General features: G+C 36.6%; 1 protein-coding gene across 2 annotated transcripts in view; it reads left to right on the plus strand.

Annotated features, from left to right (window-relative positions):
- The window catches only part of LOC127978928 (thrombospondin type-1 domain-containing protein 7A), a 110,058-nt gene that overhangs the window by 26,200 nt on the left and 63,443 nt on the right, over nt 1–20,415 (plus strand). For both annotated transcript variants that reach the window (XM_052583944.1, XM_052583946.1), the window contains exon 2: nt 17,978–18,914. In XM_052583944.1, the coding sequence (XP_052439904.1) occupies nt 17,978–18,914 (937 nt within the window). The remainder of the gene's footprint in view (nt 1–17,977; nt 18,915–20,415) is intronic.

Here is a 20,415-nt window from a genome sequence, read left to right on the forward strand (position 1 = left end):
ACATAACGCCAGGTTCACACACTCCATCTGTGGTACGTATTTTTTCTGTGCTCATGTTAATGGATCAGAGTGTTCAAACTGCACATGGTAAAAGATGTGAAAGATGTGAACAGAAAAGGTTAGAAAATAGAAAGGTGCGGAAATTATTATTATCTAGCGCGTGAGCATAGAGAGATTTGTGAGTGCAAAGGACATAGTTTGAGCTAGAGGAGAGACACGTTTTAAGTACGCGCACATCTGGTTCTTTGAGAAATCTGCATGCAAGTGTAGAGATTCATGCTCGCGCATTATATTAATGTGCTTTCATGCTACAATATTTGTCATTAAAATAACGTCGTACCTCGGGAGCAATGCCAATGCATGGCTATATATAAATGTATATATATATATATATATATATATATATATATATATATATATATATATATATATATATAGCTATATATATAATATAGCTATATATATAATATATTATGTCTAGACATTTTGTCACACCTTAATTTTTTTGTACTTGTTATTATTTTAAATTATGTTTGTTCTAGAGACATGTTGCAACTTTCTGATAGAGCTCTTATTGGTTTTCTTTTGTAAATATGTTTCAAATTCACACTGAATGCATTTATGACTGTAAAGCTTGTCTATGTGTGTCAAAATCGTTAAAATCAAAATTGATCAAAGAATTGCAATAGGTTTTTTTTTTGTCCAAATCGCATAGCCCTACTGTGAAATTGCTTTTGCAGTATTAGCATTTGTCAAGTCCAATTCGCAATCCTAGCAATAAACTGAGGACTAATGAGTTTGCCACAGCCAAAGAGAACAAGGCCCGGAAATGTTGTCTTAGAGGGAAATTAAATTGATTATTTAATTACACAGTTAGGTTGATTTGACTCAATTTTACCCTTTTGTCCCCCTTTTTCAGACTGAAGCAGAGGGGTGAAGATGAAAAAGAGGGTTTATTTTAGATCATGGATTACAGTGTATGTAGATGTGACGTGAACATGATGTTAATCAAAGTAGCATTGTGGTGCCCATAAACCTGCTGACTCTCCCCCCTCCACATGGCCACATGCTGGCAGACGTGACCCCTGCGGTCTACATTGCTCTTTCCCCTCTCTCTCTCTTTGCACCTCTCTCGTCTTTATTGGAGCCAAATCCAATCATGTAAACCCCTCCACCCCCTGCCCGTACTCTTACTAATGTCATTAATCTGAAGGGCATGCATCCTGAAAGATTTCCTTCACACTTCCTTTTCTTTCACTCTTCATGTCTGTTTGTCTTTATTTTTGCGGTTTCTCCATCTCTTGCTTTTTGTTCCTGTTGTCTCCTGATGTATATCTATGTCTGCTGCCCACAAAATAATTGAATTTGCTGTTTTGCTGATTGACAACAGATCTTTGAAGCCTATTGTATCTCAAAAGGATCTTTGAATGCTGCAAGGTGGAATAAAATTTCTGATTTTAGTATTATTTTTCCAATTCTGTGTAAAGTTCTGTAGATTTTTAACAGATAATTGTACACACTGTGCAAGATCAACTCAGAACATCTTCAAGGCATCCAACATATGACTTCAAAACTTGCTTCTGTAGATCAGTTAAAGCGTTGTCTCCTCCAGAGCCCTACTGCCTCTTGTTCATTGTGCTGCAAGTCTCTTCTTAATTACCCTTCCAAAATTTGATTATTCTTCTGTTAGAATTAGATAACAGCAGCTGTTTACAATGAACACTGTGTGACTTGGGACTTTACTTTAAATGGAGAGTGAGCGAAGATTTTCAACAAAGAACAAAGAAGGATGTCTTCGAGGAAAAACAAAAACAAAACATAAGTATGATTGTATATATTGGGATATACAGGTGTATCTAAAAAAAATGGAAAATGGAAAAGTTATTTATTTTTTTAATTTAATTTAAAAAAGCTAACTTTCTTATATTCTAGATTAATTGCACACAAACTAAAATATTTCAAGATTTTTTTTGTTTTAATTCTGATGGTTATGACTTACGTAAAATGACCTACAACGGAAAAGAACACGGACATGTGAAGTCACCTTTTAGCTCTAGGTGCATGCCAAAATGTGTCAAAATGCTGTGAATGAAAATACGTTTATAACAGTAATTTGGATCCATACAGCTCTTAAAGTAAAAACGGCTATGTTCTATTTTACGTTTGATTATTCATTTCTGTTGTAGGCTGTACTACACTACATGAACCTTTTCATATAAACTGCAATAAATACAGAACTAGAGCCAAACTAAAACTGAAATGAGACATCAATAATAAATAGTATAGTGAATAAATGAAATAATCACACTGCTTGAGACTTGCATAAAAATAAAATAAAAAATAAAAACATTAAATCATAGTTTGTTTCATTTGTATCTTTTCTTTTGTACTTGTCGTTTGCTTTTTATTACTGACAGTTAAATTTTTTTAATTAATTTTGAGGACTTTGTTTGCTTGCATGCCACTGAAAAAATAAAACATGGATAACATCTAGAAAAATACTTACAAAAGGAAAATTACAACTATAAACTGCAGCATCTATAGTTGCCGGTGGGCTTAAATGGGTTAAAGATACATAAGAAGCAGCTATTGATGTGATACGATTCACCATTATTACACTGCAGTGTGATCTAATTTCAATTTGATTCAACAAAATGTGATTCAATGCAATACGATGCATTAAAAAAAAAAAAAAAATATATATATATATATATATATATATATATATATATATATATATTAGGGGTGTAACGATACGCGTATTCGTATTGAACCGTTCGAGGCTTTCGGTTCGGTACGGGGTACGCATTATGTACCGAACGGTTTGTTGAACTGATTAATTATATTTGAAAATAAAAAGTGAAATACAATGATATGCGTTCAACAAGGTAGCCCAATAACCCAAACGACGTAACAGGCAATGCCCCTGACAACCCCGAAGAAAAAAAAAACACCAACTTTTATGTTTATGTTAGGCTACTCAGTCAGGCGCTCACTCACTCAGTACGCGCTGAGTGAGCGAGCAGTTCATGCACAGTCCTCCGGTTCGTGGTGGCCAGTGCGTTTAACAGACCAGAAATAGAATATCCTCCAATAACCAACAGGTCTGGTGTTTGAGTGCACTTTGGATTCCGTGTAAGCTATAATCGTGATAGCAAGGGAGTGGTGGATAAAAAAACAACTGTCGCATCTGCTACATGACAATAGGGTACACCAGCAGGAATTAAAAAAAAAAAAAACACCAGTGGGAATACTTGAAACATATCAACTCATTTAACCCGACATCACCTTAGTGTGTCAGTATCTGGGAAAAGACGAAAAAAGAAGAAACATACACACAACTATCCCTGCAGCATTTAGACAGACATTTCCAACTGACTCAAACAGGGCAAAAGGTTTAATTTACGTTACATTTACATTATAGTCGCGGATATGAGACCTTACTATTTACCATTCATTCTATCATCACCATGGCTTACAGGGAATCCAAAGTGCACCCAAATACCAGACCTCTTGGTTATTGGAGGATCTTCTATTTCTGGTCTGTTAAATGCATTAGACATTTTGCAACGAGCCTTCAGCACGTGCTGAGTGAGCGAGCGCCTTAGGAGCCATTCACATATCGTGCCTAAAAGGGCGTCTGCCTTTGCTAAGCAACAATGACGTGCTGCTCTCTCCATGAAGACGCGGAAATTTCAGCAAAGGATAAATGGATTTGCAGCTCTAAAAATCGCTTGCAGTAGCTCTGCTACTAAATTTATTTCAAAATTGCAATCCATATACAACTATGATCAGCTGTTCCTTCATCTTGGCTGAGCTTTCAACGTTGTTACGGGAAAGGATGAAGCTGATTGGTTAGTTCTTGTCACATGACCAGCGGTGCGCTTGCGGCATTCTGAAAAGTTGAGATGTTTTTAAATTTTTACATTTTGCTGTATCTAAAACGTACCGAACCGAACCGAACCATGACATCAGTGTATCGTATCGAACCGAACCGTGAATTTTGTGAACCGTTACACCCCTAAAATATATATATAAATATATATATATATATATATATATATATATATATATATATATATATATATATATATATATATATGATGCTGTGCAATTCAGTATGGCACAGTTTGATTGCTTTTATTTCTTTGCTTCAGATAGACAGCAAATCATAAATTAACTCTTCTGACTTCTAATGCTTTAGTCTCCATAGTGTTGTGATACTGTACATCATAATCACGTAGCAACATTGGTGATGAGAAAACACTCTAGAGACACAGTGTAGAGAGGAGAAATCAATCTACATATAAAATATTGGTCGCTTTCTAAATAATGAATGTATAGCATATCTACTAAAAATTATACATATATAAATTTGTTTTTTACTATGCAAACATGTTAGGAATGATGCACCGTGATACAAATGCCAACTTGTAGCCCATGCACACTTTTTAAAATTGATGCATCATTAACTTTTATGCCAATGCACCGATGCTAAATGTTGAATCTTATTTATTGCATTGAGATAATTTGTTTAAATTATGACTTAATGACTCATAGTTCTGACTTATGTTGTACAATGGGTAACACTTTACAATTCATTTGTTAGCATGAATGTATTAACTAATATGAACAAGCAATGAACATTCAATTTATTACAATATTTATGAAAGTGAAAGTTACGTGACACACAGCCAAGTATGGTGACCCATACTCGGAATTCATGCTCAGCGTTTATCCCATCCAGTGTGCACACACACAGCAGTGAACACACACAGACAGTGAACACTAGGGCTGTGCATCACCAGCAAAGTCACGATATGATACAATATTTTCGTTACGATGTTAATTTTGAATATACCGCCATACCGGTGTATATAATGCAGGCGCTGAATTAAAGTGAAAGTGCATTGTTCACGGGAAAAATGAACATGGATTGACATGGAAACGCAGTCACATGGGTTTTTGGCTAGGTTTAAAACAAGAAAAAGAGCACTTTTAGATAAACAAGGAAAACAATATATATATGTTCCCTTTTATGGAAGCAGAAAAACAAAGTTCATTAAGACCCGTGGGATTGCTTGTGATAAAAATTTAAATGCAAAATGCACGAGACTGTTTCTGTCTGTGGTGTTTTAATTTTAAATATTTCAATAAGAAAAGTAGGCTAATTATTGTGTTTAAATGTTTTGCCGCTTGCTTGAGCAGCTTATTATACAAACCTAGGAGTAAAATGCATGAATAATGCGTTGTTTATATTTATTGAGTTTAAACTAATGTCTATATGAAAGATTGTTACTGTTCTGTGATAAAAGACTTACAATGCTGAAAAAAAAATAAAAAAAAAATAAAAAAATAATAATGCTGCGGACTGCAAATCACTGCAGGCAGATTAAGTGTGAAACAGGCATTACAGCCAAAAAGAGGAGCCGGGTCTGCTGTTTAGAGGTTTTTTGGTTTCCAAAAATCCGACATCGACCAAACATCCATTTTATGCAAGTGCTGTCGGGCTAAAATTGTCGCCAAAGGCGGCAACACGAGCAATTTGCTCCAGCACCTTAGCCGCAAGCACGTCTTGGAATATCAACCAGCATTGTACACCCGATTATGCATGAAAAAAAACCCTGTCATAAACCGGAAAACGATACGATACATATCACGATACAGGACTGCACTGAATTTAGTAAAACAGGTGTTCATGAAACACTGCATACTTTAGGGCCAGTTTAATGTTTACATTGGGCCCTGTTGTACCAGGTACAACATTCTGATTGTTTGCATTTTGTTTTTAAGCCCATAAATAATAATTTACTCATTCTAATAAATGTATATATTCTAATGTACTCATATTAATATATATTAAAAAATCATCTTAACATTGATGGTACGTTATCATTGCACAAATGAATGCACTCTCTACTTTTTAAAAATAAAATAAGAAGAGTTCTAAACTAATGCGCTGTCTTCTGTGTCTTACACACGCTCAGTCACTCACACAGATCACGCTTTGCGTGCAATCAGACATCCAGGAAAAAACATTTTGGCACTGCCCCGCATATTTTTTTATAAACTATAAATAGCTTAATCGCTCTAGAGCTACATTATCTTTCTCAACAGGGAGCTGGTAACATCATTGTTCCTAAAAGAATGAAAGCCACAGCTTCACTTTTAATAGAGAAATGTGACAAAACGGAGGTAATTCATATGTGCACAGCCTCGCCCCCCCCCCCCATCTTTCTTACTCTCACTCTCTCATGTAAATAAACACTTGATGAATTACAAATGTTCTGAGAATAGAATATTGAAGTGGTGATCGCTAAACTGCAAGCTAACAGGTGTTTTCAGAAAACAAGTGTGTTTATAGTGGAAAGAGAGCGTGTGCACAGGGTTGCCAGGTTGACAAAGATAAGTAACACACTTAACAAATATTTCCGTATTGCGCAATGTTTCGGGGATAACCTCTTCAACCACGGTTTTGTTTCTTTGCGGCCAGATTAAACCTTGTTGTAGCCTATATAATTTAATCATTTTGAACACAGCCCTGTGAACACACACCCAGAGCAGTGGGCAGCCATTTATGCCGCGGTGCCCGGCGAGCAGTCGGGGGTTCTGTGTCTTGCTCAAGGGCACCTCAGTACATTCACTCCCCTCACCTACAGTTCCTGCCGGCCCAAGACTCGAACTCATAACCTTTGTATTATAAGTCCAAATCTCCAACCATTAAGCCACTACTTCCCCCCTTTTTTATTAAGTTATTTTAATATTAGTTAATAAAAATAATTTGTTTCAAAAAGAATTCATTGTTTGTTAATATTAGTTCACTGTGCATTAACCAATGTTAACAAAAACAACTTATGATTTTAATAATGCATTAGTAAAAAGCTGAAATTAACATTAACTTAAATTAATAAATGCTGTAGAAGTTTTGTTAAATTTTAGTTCATGTTAACAAACATAGTTAACTAATGTTAATTAATAACATATTTTAAAGTGTTACCCCAAAAAAATCTAATAATTATGACTTTGTCTAATGATGAGAAACATTAGAATGTCATTATAGTATTGCATTATTTTAAGTTTATCATTAAAAGAGTTTATTAGCATCAGAAAGTTTCTCAATATCCTGAGGTGTTAAAGTCATTGTTTTATTAAAGTTTCTCGTTATCATGAGATGTTAAGTCATTATCTGAAAGTTTATTATAATATTTTAAGAAGTTTACTGTATGCAAAAGCTTATTATTGTGAAACGGTAAGCCATTATTATATAAAACTTTCTTATTACTGTGAGATGTTAAGCCATTTTTTTAAATCTGAAAGTTTCTCTTATTGTGATGATTCATTTTTATATGAAAGTTTCTCATTGTGACCTAGTTTTTTTCTATCTGAACTAATGAATAAACAGGCTTTTAAATAGTTTTTAGGCATCAGCTTTTCTAAATGTTGATATTTATTTCTTTAAATTACATAAAAATGAATCAGTTAGCCAATGGCCTCTAAACATTTGCTTCCTCTATCTTGTTAAGGCTATCTATATGCTATACAGAAAACGACCACAAAAACAAACTGATGGATACAATGATGTTTTGCTGCTTTGAGTTTGACTGTGGGTGTGTTTGGATAGAAAAGCCAAAAAGAATCCTTTGTACCATGCTGTATTTTTGTGTGTGGGCAGCTGAAGCTCTGACCAGGCATGTCGTCACACCCGTCCGGCTTTAGGTGCTTCTCTGTTGTGAGTTCACAGTACAGAATGCTACTGTTCTGTCAGGAACAAAGGGAGGATGTGGCAAGTTCCCTACAGCTGACGGGCACAGACCTCCTTTCATAGCAAAACATAGCAAGACCGTTTTTTTTTTTTTTTTTTCTATTATATAATGAAAAACCAATACAGATACACTGTTCAGAAGAAAAAACAAGTATTTGAACACTTTTGTGTTGTCAGATGTTAATGATCCTGTGTGAACTGACTTCATACATTCACAAAAAATTGGGACCTAATTGTACAGTGAAGTGAAATTAGTTTGGAAGAAAATATGTAAACATATGTCATTTACATGACGCTTGTGCACATGCCACGCTTTAATATTTTGTATTTAAAGGGGGGGTGAAATGCTCGTTTTCACTCAATATCCTGTTAATCTTGAGTACCTATAGAGTAGTACTGCATCCTTCATAACTCCAAAAAGTCTTTATTTTTATTATATTTATAAGAGAAAGATAGTCTGTACCGATTTTTCCCGGAAAAACACGAGCGCCTAGAGGCGTGACGTGTGGGCGGAGCTAAAGAATCACGAGCGCCAGTAGGCTTTTGTGTTGAGAGCGTCTGGAAGATGTGACACAGATCCAGAGGCTGAAATTTAACAAGAGCAGCATCAGCAAAGGCGGTATGCTATGTGGTATGTACTGAAACTGTATATATTTGCTTAGCGGTTTTGGAAAATTACTAAGTTCCACTTTATGTCGTCTTTTTTTTTTTTTTTTTTTAAGCTGTACATGTGGAAAGTGCAGTTTGATGACAACATCGCATGTTGTTTACTTGATGTGCTTACACGCTGATAGCTAAGTTAACAACACAGAGATATTTGAAGCAGTTTTACTCACCGCCTGCGGTTCCAACACACGATCGTGACCCTTTTTCGTTGGGACTGCATTATCCTTAAGAAATAAACAATGTGCAATCCGAAATGCAGGGAACAAACAAAAACACTTGCACAACTCCGTTGATGCTCTGTAAAAATAAACTCCATCCACTGGTCCCTTAATGCTGTTTCTCTTTTGGTAATCTGTGCAGGGTTGTCTTGCCCTGGCAACCAAAAACACACTTCTTTTGTGACTTTTCGCGAGGCTCTCGCTCTGATCAGGCTGTGCTCAGCCTCTCAGTGCTCTGCTGTATGGGAGCGCGCACTCTTCCGGCAGAAGAGCGCGCACTTAGGACCCATATAAGGAAATTCCGCTCCATCTAACGTCACACAGAGCCATACTCGAAAAAAACTTTCCGAAACTTGTGACAAACCGGAAGAGGTTTTTTTGGAACAAAAATACTCCTTCAAACGTACAACTTAATTTTTGAAACTTTGTCCATGTTTAGCATGGGAATCCAACTCTTTAACAGTGTAAAAAACTCAGTATGCATGAAATAGCATTTCACCCCCCCTTTAATTTGATAAAGTTTTATAATATAGTTGTACACCATATATGTGAAACACCCCTTCAGTTCAAGTCATAAGTTAAATCAGAAAGCAGTAATGTGATTGCTTTCAAATTGTCAGTTTATTGTAAAAAAAAAAAAAAAAATGTTGCATTTAATGTTGCTTTAATGTTGCATGACAGATTTCTGTTATTGAATATCTTCCTCTTTACTATTAGTCATAGCACACAAACATGATTGAACTTCAGACTACGGAACTTTATTTTATGCACCTCTGTTCTTCATGTAACCTGTCATGATGTGAAAGGTAGCCATTCCCTGACAGCTCAAGCAGGTGGCCGTGCCTCCTCTCTGTGTGAGGTTATGTAGACACAATCTTTCCTTGCCACTTACATACACTTGCATACACACACATGCTCAGTGGTGAGTGATAAATGTGTGTCCGTCTGTGTTAGATGGCATTCAGCAGGGGGTAGGAATCCCATCATGCCTCTTGCTCTCTGAATGAAGTTAGAATATATTGCAGTGGCCAAATATACTGCTCAGATTCACTCATGCAACCCTTCAGACACGCACAAAATTCAGCTATTGTTATTTTTTTTCTAGCTGATTCCAATGATTTATGGGAGTACATGTTCTTGATATTGTGAAGCTCAAAACCCATTTAATAATGATGATTCAACTTTTTCGAGTTGGCCTGTTATTACTGACCCTTAGAACGGAGCAAAAATATGTTTTGGTGAGTTAAGAGTGTACTGTATGTGTGTGTGTACATGTGGATGTAGTTCACTGGGGTTCAAAGAAACAACAGCACAGCTCAAAGTCTGGTTGAAAGTGACAATTCACTCATACATCTATTACTTATGTCATTTCAATCCTGAATAAGCTGAAACATGATTTACTGCAATGCTGAGTTTGTCATGTTTGAAGCTTGAAAGCATAGTTTTCCATTTGTTATAATTGCATGAAAAAGAGCAGCATTATCATTCATCAAAAATTCTCCTTTTGTGTTTCACGGGAAGCAAGTCATGAGTTTATGTGTTGTTACATCTTTTGTCAACCACCATTAATGGATCGATGGATTTGGCACACATTATTATGTGTGTTAGAATCAAAATTTGACATCATCTAAAGCCAAATTACAAAGAGCAATGGCCTTAAAAACGATAATAAGATGCTTCAAAGTTATTTTCACCCCTTCCCCACCATGCAGTTGATGATGCTGAAAAGAGCATATTCACAACAGTTTGGCATGCATTCATGGGCTTTCACAGGCTCTATGCAATTTTCACAACATCCTAAATGAAGCGTGTAATGTCTCTTACTAATAGCAAAGCACCTACCACTCAGTGAACTTTTATGAAAGAAACATGAGTCATTTTAGATTCCTAGTATCGCTTCTCTTACTTTAAACTGAATAGTCTCAGAATAATGGTTTTTGTATAGACATCATCATCCATACATCTCACCTTTTCTCTCTTATTTTCCATGAATGACACTAGCTTAAATTCAAGATTTAATTTTATCAATAGTTCAGCTTTTTACCTGAACCCTTTTCCCTCTCCAAAGTGTGGGAGAGCTAGACTGAGCTCAGTGCATTTTGAACTGTGAACAGTTACTCATTTTGACAGGAACGTCCTTGAACAGGACAGCTACATGTACACAAATACACAAGAGCTTGCATCATTTATTGAAATTAATATTCCTTTTCATGAAGTAAATGTTTTTCATATTTAAGCTTTTTGGGGTTGGATTTAAAGCATATTGTTTGTAATAGGTCAAAAGCTAAAAGCAGACAGAGAAAGCAGCAGGGTTGCAGTGGTTACATGGCATTTCATGATTAATCAAAACCTGAGCATTTTGATTTCAACAGCTGAAGATCGAGGAGTCTTTGAACGTCCCTGTAGGACAGAAAAATCACAGATGAGATATGTGCCTCATACACTAATGATTTGGATTTTTTCTTGAGTTAACTTAATGTAGTCACTATAGATGCTATATATATGTTTTAATAAAGTTAGTTACCACATGTTTTACAGCTCTATACTCTTGCTGAAAAATAGGCAAAAAAAAAAAAAAACATTGTATGGGTAAAATCATGTCCCATGGAGATTTTTTTTTTTTTTTAATTTCTACTGTAAGAATATCAAAAACTAAATTTTTGATTAGTAATATAGTCATTGCTAAGAACTTTATTTGGACAACTTGAAAGGTGATTTTCATTTAATTCTTTTTTTTTTTTTTTTTTTTTGCACCCTCAGCTTCCAGATTTCCAAATAGTTGTATCTCGACTAATATTGTCTGATCCTAACAAACAATAAATCAATCAAAAGCTTATTTATTCAGCTTTCAGATTATATATAAATCTTAAGACATATTTAAGAAGTTTTGTGGTCCATGGTCACATGCTGAATATACTTAAAGAAGAACAATATGAGTTTGAGTATATTACTCTTCTTCTACTTCTTCTACTTACTTTAGCATCACATTGTTAGCCAAAATCAGTGACACTCTTGTATCTAACCTTGAGTCACTTTAGAACATAAAAAATGTTCTGTAACCAGCTATCATTCAACCAAGAAATGGAACAGAAGCAAATCCAGAAGTCTGTGTAAAGGGATTTGTGGCCAATAGACTCAGCAGCAAGCTTCAGAAAAGGCTCAGTGTGTCTACTGTGATCAAAAAGAGATTCGATATGAATAAGAAAAAGGGATAAAAGATTTTATGACTCCTATATGGTTGTCTCTGGTGTAGCAGATGTCTTGATATTAAATGTGTAGGTGAGAGTATGAGCTGGTTATGATATTATTAGTTATCAGCACAACTTCAATATTTCTCCGTGGGTAGTAGATAAAACTGACTGTCCTCATTCGACAGCTATTCTCCCCACTGAATGAAACAGAGTCTGATAAAAGAGAATGCAGAGAATTTTTTTTTTTTTATTATTTATTTATTTTGATAGCAAATGTCATGCAATTTAATGGAATAACATTTGAACTTTTTAATCCTGCGTTTATCTAAACAATAGTCTGTGGTTTAAATGTGTGACCTTTTCCCGGACTTCACCTAGTTCTTCATCATGTGAGTGTCTGGAGTGCAAGAATGCAGAGCATCTGCTCAGCATGCTCCCATTTTCTAAAGCCTCTGTATCCAGCCAAGCTGGTATGGAGCAACATTTCATGCTGTTTTACATTTCCCTGGTAAATGGCCCACCTGGCTCCAAAGGAAATACCAAACTGGGGATGGGGAGAGGATGCAAAAGATAAATTATTTTAAATACAAGCAGTCACCCTCCCTCCATCTCACTTTCTCCTATTCATCTCAGTCTTCTCATCTCAGACAGTTAAAGCTGACTAATCATAAATGTGAAAACAAGTCTCATAACCTTCAACAATCACTTGCTTCTCTTCACTAAACTAATGAAGGCCTTTGAGAATTTGTGTTTGATTAAAAATGAAAAACTAAATTAAATGTATAATGGATTTCATGTACTCATGGGAGAATATTTGAGCTAAATGTAATTGCTTTGAAAAAGCTTCCTTGGATTTATTATATCAAGAGTTCCATAACTGTTTTGCGATTGAAATACAGTCATTCCAAAACTGTTCCACTTTTTGATAATAACTGGTTGATATATATATATATATATATATATATATATATATATATATATATAGCTCAGTACACCAATCATGTCAACAGTTTTTCATTAGTGAGTCATTCATTCAACTGATTTGTCTCAAACTGATTAATTCAGGAACAAAACATTTCTTTATGAGCGAGTCATTGAATCATTGACTCAACTGATTCAATCAAACACAGATTCATACAAGAATGAACCATTTCTTTCTGAGTGAATTACTGACTCACTTGATTAGGTCAAAAACAGTTTAATTCAAGAACAAAACGTCTTAATGAGTAAGTCATTGAACCACTCATGAAACCTAGTCATTCAAAATACGGAATTTATAAGAGTCAATTAATTGTGCTTTCATTGGTTTAATTTGGACCTATCTTCATTGACAGAAAAAAGAAAAGATGAAGTGAATTGCAATTTCTTTCTTAATTCTAAGTTTCCTAATTTTTTTTGAATTGTGAAATAGCAATGTCTTGCCCTCAATAGCTCTCTTGGTCTGGATATCAGCATGGCTGTAATTATCTGCAGCAATTAATATTCAAAACAACATCTTTCTAGCTCACAACTATCTAAATTGCTTAATGAATTTTCAGAAACTGAGTTACATTAAAGTGAAAACCATGTTTACATCTTTTAACGGGCAGTTCTTGTGTCATATGTGTGTATATTTGGGCCATGATTGTGTGATAGGAGATAATCAAAATCAGTGAGTGGTGGGGGATGAGCAGACAGGGAAATTGATGAGCTCTTTTACTGATGCCCTGCGGCTGTAGATCTAACAGCTGGAGCAACAGCCTACAAACAAAGAAGTCTTATGTACCATAAACCTCTCTCCTCCTCCTTTTATCTGTCTTCTTGTCCCTTACTCATTCCCACATTCCTGCCTTTTCCATCTCTTTTCATTTAATATACCACATCCATGCTAACTTTTGCGGTTGGAAATGAATTTGCCATCTTCCGTTCTTTCAAAAATTTGTGGGCATGACTCTATCGTGCTCCTGTGATGTGCCACCCAGGCATCTCACTGGTGTCCCCTGGCCTGTAGATGACCACATCGCCCTGTGACATGTTCATAAATTATCCTGAGCACCTGCAGCTGAAGAAGGTCTTGCTGGCTCTCTTTGGGGAGCTCTATTATGCTCCCTCTACAAACACGTGCAGTTGTTTGTGAGCTAGAGCTCAAGTTAAAGAATATTCCAGATTCAATGCAACAGTCTTTATGTCTTTATGTAAAAGAAGAAGATAAATAATTTAAAGTAATTTCTTGCTTCAAATTTTTTAAATCTGGGCTACAATGAGGCACTCATATTAGAAGTGAAACAATGAATATTTACTCTTTTGAACTGGCTCCTTTGCATTGTAAGTGCTTTACTGTAACTCAGATTTATGTTTTTTTATTTTTGTTTTTTTTAAGAAAAGGAGTGGAAATTAATTTTGGGGATATTTAACAGTGCCACAAATGTTATTGATTGAGTTTAACTTGTACTTAACCCACAAGGTTATGTTTTGAGTGTTTAATTGAGACATGTTCACTTCTGTGGAATTGTAATCTTCCTTTTGCCCTCAAAATCAAATTGCTCTTGATTTCCCCAGAAAACTGGAGTTTACAGTGGCTAACCATGTGACAAACTGCTTGTGGAATAAGTCAGAAATCCCTTGCCACTAGTTTTTTATTAAATCAGAATGTTGCATTGGTAAAAATACTACATGTGAGTGCATGGAGCAAATGAATATCATTTTTCTGGTGTTTGAGGTCATTCGGTTTGTGGTGGCTCCATCTGTGGTATCCAAAGCAGTTTCTTGTGGTCAGTATCGATCTGTATTGACCTGGTCCTTGTGGTTGCAGCTGTAGGCTAATTTAACCCACTGCTTCTTCCGTTGACATTTCCATCGGCCTGTCTCGTCCTTATCTAGTGGGTTTTCAAACGGCCTTCATTTCTATGAAATAAATCACCCCTTGGCCCAGGCACTTTATAAAACAGGTACCAGAGCATACATTGAACCACTATAGTCAAAGAGAGAAGATTCAAGTAGATCTCTGCCGTGCTTTGCAATCAAATGATATGACCTCAGGTGATGGTTATGGAATATGATGAGAATGAGAAATATGAGAATAGAAATGCAATATAACACTTCATCACTTGGTATAAAATGCTGCTTTCCTTCATGACCTCAGTAAATAGTCAAACAGAATTTCCATTCATCTGTCAGCTCGCTTTGATTTACTGCTTTAGACCGTGTGCTTCATCTCTAGTGCTCTGTAGAGACTGAAAAATTGGAAGATGCAGAGGAAATGGGGGGTTTAAGGGTGTTACTTTAGCTTAAAATAACCCATCCTTTTGAAACAAAACATGGATAGAGCGCCCAGAAGTGAAAATTCTGTCATTTTATTTACTCACCTTCATCTCATTCAAATTAGGGGTGACTTAATTTGACTTAACACTTCCGGACACTTAAACAATACTTATTTTAAATAAGTAATTGTTAAAAAAAAAAAAAAAAAAAAAAAGTAAATTTTTAACTAAATAAATTTGATATAAAATTTATATGAAATGTTGCCATGCAGTAATATTGAAAACTGATAATGTGACTCATCTTGAATTTGAGATTATCATTAATGATAATCGTATTTGAATTGCATTGAATTGTGAAACCAGTGAAGATTCACACTCCTGTTTTTAATAAGCCAGTACTGACATACAGAGATTCCAACTATAAACAAAAAGTATATACCTGCAATTTTGTTTAAGATGTAAAGTTGTAAATATCAATTTGCACAGCAGAAGAATTATTTTGGGGGAAAAAATAGATCAAGAATAATTTTGGAATTGGATCGTGACTCCCAGAATCGTATCATGAAGTGCCTGAAGATTCCCACCCCTTATAGATGTACAGGATGTATGACAACATTGTGATGCATTGTTAATCCTAATCAAATCGAATCGTGGGCTTCTGAATCGTAATCGAATCGTGAGATAGCCATAGATTCCCACCCCTAATTCAAATTCTTTTTGACTTTCTTTTTTCTTACTCTTTTGTCTAAAACGACTCTGAACCCCACTGACTTTCATTTTATGGACAAAACAGTTAAAACATGTTTCAGAAATGTATTATTTTAGGTTCTATGGACTAATGTAAAACATACAGGTTTGGAACTACTTGAGGGTGAGTAAACGATGACAGAATGTTAATTTTTAGATGAACTATCTCATTAATAGTGAGCGGCTGCTTCATGAATCTATCCTCTGTCCAACAATGTCTCAGGGACTCACAGTGACAAATGTTGGAAGTAGTCAGATTTTATGTAGTAAGTTATCAAATTAAATATGTATGAATTTCATATGCACTTGAGCGCTTGAATTGGTCCCTCAAGTAACTGTGTGGAACTCTAGGTTCTATTGAAAATAGAATTGTAATTATTTTTGGCTGTTCTGAAAATGGATCATTTTTGTGACACTTTTTGTAATTTGTAACTGTATAACTACTCTAGGTACTACTATTGTACCTTCAAGGTATAGGGCCCTATCTTGCACCCAGCGCAATTGACTTTGTACACCGACGCATGTGCCATTCCTATTTTGCACCCGCGCAAAGCGCGCTTTTCCCTCCACAGAAGTACGTCGCTAAACTAGTGAATGAACTTGCGCTCCCTGGGCGGTTCAGCGCAAAAAAGGAGGCGTGTTCCAGCGCAAACAATCCCTGGTGCTATTTTGCTGTTCCACTAAACAATTGCGCCACTGACCAGAAAAAACCTAGTCTAAAGTCAGTGGCGCGTTGCGCGTTGTTCATTATGCTATTTTAAGGGCGCATGCTTGACCATAATGTAAAGCGTGCACAACGCGCATACACTTTGCTCATGTAATCTACACAAATGCAACAGTTATTTTTGCAAATCATAAACTGTTACACTAAAAAAAAATATTAACACATGAGATGACGGAAATCATTGTGGTGTGCCACGAAGATGTGAAAAAATAGGCATAAATCTAGCTTACAAATTATTCAGGCTAATTGTAGTAATTAAGGATCAGACCTGTTTGCCCAATAGTGGCAAGACATATAGGCTATGTAAGGACATCTGACAAATATGTTTGTCCGTCAAGAACCAGGAAAAAAATCGATGAAACAATTGTGGCTATTTCCTCCCACGCCTGTTTAACCGACGCTATTTTGGGTGGGTTTCTCCCATCCCCATACACAACTTCTCTGTCTTTCACTGCTCTTACAAGAACATCAGTCTCCTCGGCTATGAACCGCTCCTGGCGTGCGCCTGGTAAATACGCCATAATAATAGCAATCCATAATGGAACTTGCGCACCTGCTTTTAAAGGGAATGTTGGATGACGCTCTGATTGGTTTATTTCACGTTACGCCCAAACCACACCTATGAATAATGAAGCTACTTCAGACCAACCCACTTTAGATTTGCGCCGGGCGCAAGAGCCATTTATCCCGCCGGGAAAATAGCAACAGCGCCGAGACCCGCCCACAAAGTTACTTGCGCTTCGCGCTTTGACACTTGCGTTTCAGATCGTTAAAATAGGGCCCATAGAGTTTAAGGTTACTGCCCCAAACTCTTGCACTCCTAAAGATACTTTATTCAAGTTTTGATCAAATTTGTTTTGATTTTTGTTGATACTCATTTAAGAGAACACATATCCTGGTCAAAACTTCACATTAATTCTTGTCTTTTATGTTAAATTATTTAAGTATTTTATCATTAAAAAAATGAAACATCATTAAATAGAATTTCAGCTTAATTTAATATTCATGAGCTTTTGCCTTTTTGTCATGTCAAAACCAGCAAACGTGCGGGAAGCACCAATTTTTGAAACAACATGAAGGCTTCTTTCTTCCTTCTCCCTGTACTCTGTGACCCTCTCCACAAAGATGTCTCTGGCACGCTGTGAAATCCATCAGTAAAATCAGCTTGTCTTCACTGGCAGAGTGTTTTGAATTATGGAGTCCCTGGGAATACAGGAATATTGATTGAAACAATGGGCATTTGACTCTTCGTGTCTGCTTACGTCCTGTTTTTAACTCTGTTTAAAGTCTTAAGTGCATGTTGGCTGCAGACATTAATTATAACCTGCACAGGAAATGAAACCGGATGCAATCTGGATATTGAGCATGAGCACAAATGAGGCTTTTACTGAATTGTAAAGTTGTCTCCTTTGTCTCCGTCTCTCATTTAGGACCATGGGGTAGGTGCATGGGCAGCGAGTGTGGTCCGGGAGGAAGTCAAAGCCGAGCGGTATGGTGTGCCCATTCCGAGGGCTGGACCACTTTACACACCAACTGCCAGCAGTCGGAGCGACCCAGCAACCAACAGAGCTGCTTCCGGGTGTGCGATTGGCACAAAGAGTTGTACGACTGGCAGCTAGGGGCCTGGAACCAGTGCGTGCCAGTGTCTATGCGCAATGTGGGCGTGCCAAGGCCAGCGGTGTGCACACGGGGCGAAGAGGGCATCCAGACGCGGGAAGTGGGCTGCGTGCACAAATCGGATGGCGTTCCCGCAGAAGATGCCATCTGCGAGTACTTTGAGCCCAAGCCACGGTTGGAGCAGGCCTGCCTTATCCCATGCCCACGTGACTGCGTAGTGTCCGAATTCTCCCCATGGACATCCTGCTCGAAGAGTTGTGGGATGGGTCTGCAGAACCGCTTGCGATGGGTTCTAGCCCCGCCCCTTTTTGGCGGTTCAGCTTGCCCCAACCTCACAGAGTTCCGCACCTGCCAGCCGGGCCCCTGTGAGGGTGAGGAGAGCCTGCACAGTCTGAGGGTGGGATCTTGGGGCCCCTGCATGGCTTCACCTATACGACAGACCCGAGAAGCCAGAGAGCCCAAACCTGAACGGAAAGCAAAGCGAGATCGGCAGGCCAGACTGGAACGCCAGGGCAAGCGTCGCAAGAACAAAGAGAAAAAGGAGGTGAAGGAAAACAAAGGAGAACGTGTGAAGGATAGGGTCAGGGTGAAGGGAAGGATGAGGGACCCTGAGACCAGAGAGCTCATCAAGAAGAAGAGGACGAGGAATCGTCAAAACCGCCAGGGGTTGAAGTTCTGGGACCTGCAGGTGGGCTACCAGACCCGGGAGGTGACGTGTGTTCACCGGAGTGGAAGCACAGCGGTGCTCAGGTCAGCCTCTTTTTCTTTACCTTTCATGCATGATTTGGTTATGAAATTGTTATTCTTTCAGAGGCATCTTTCTGTGATTTGCTTGTGTTTGTTAATTCTGTGATTCCAATTCTCCAGCTCTCACTACTTTTCCATTTAATTCAGTAGTCAGCTAATTTTGTAATATACGCAAGGACTTTTTTTATTTATTTAATAAATAACAGAAATCTTCATTAAAAAAAAATGTATGTTAAGTACCATTTAAAAGTTTGAGGTAATTAAGATTTGTTATTGTTTTTAAAACAAGTCTCTTTATCACACAGGCTGCATTTATTTGATAAAAAAAAAACAAAAAAAAAACAACAAAAAAAAAACAGTGAAAACTATTTGAAAACAATTCTAGTTTAATGTATAATTTATTCTTGTGATGGCAAAGCCTGAAATTTCAGCAGCCATTACGCCAGTCTTCAGAGTCACAATACTTCAGAAATCATTCTAATATGCTAATGTATATATATATATTCTATATTCTAATATGCTGATTTTTTAAACAACATTTATTTGAATTAGAATTAGAATTAACATTATAAATTAATGGTAGAATTTAATGTATTTTTGCTAAACAAAAGTATTAATTTCTCTCCAAAATAACAATAAAAATCTCACTGACCCCAAACTTTTGAACAGTAGTGTATATCTATTAAAAAGTAAATTATTAAAATAAACAGCGCTGTCCACCCTACTGCGAGTTAGTTTAAATGAATGTGGTAAATAATCACAAAATCAATATTTGTACCCAACCCTTACAGAAAGATGTCAACACTGAGCAAAGAACTGAGATCGTTGAGCCAAGATGCCACCTCACATCTACACTTAATATCTAACTCATGTTTTCAAGTTGTGTGTTGATATTTTACTCTTCACATTGCAACTTTAGCAAAGTTAATAGCTTATAGATCTTGAGGGCTATTAATATTAACTTGAGGCATGTTTTCTGTGTTATTAGTTTTTATCTATTTGTGCTTGTTCTTTGTAGACTGCACTGCATGTTAACAATCCGAACTGCAATGATCATTAAATCTGGTCCCTCTGTTGTAATTTCCCTCTCTTTTAGGGTTTGTCGAATATTATAACTGACATTTTAAACAGTTCTTGCAGTGGAGTTTCCCTGGAGGACGTTTCTGAGAGTCTGTCAGTAATAGACTGACTAGAGAGAGAAATCTAATCTATGAAGCCATGCTCTCATATCAATATTATGACCCAAGCCCACTGCCTTCCCATCATTCCATCACCTATTAGTAACTGCCTGCCCAGAATGTAATTGCATCATTCTAACCCAAAGATTTAATGGTCATCTTCCTTCAGAAATGTCCCTCATCATTTTCCTATCAATTTTCAGCTATATCAGTAAGTAGTTTTATGCAACCGATAACATGGCCTTTTTACCCCAAGTGGTTTTCATTACGTTTGTGTGTTTGCACAGCCTGTTATTAAGAGTGTCCTTTATTGACGTTTCATTAAC

Source organism: Carassius gibelio, chromosome B19, assembly GCF_023724105.1.
Source record: "Carassius gibelio isolate Cgi1373 ecotype wild population from Czech Republic chromosome B19, carGib1.2-hapl.c, whole genome shotgun sequence".
NCBI classification, from domain to species: Eukaryota; Metazoa; Chordata; class Actinopteri; order Cypriniformes; family Cyprinidae; genus Carassius; species Carassius gibelio.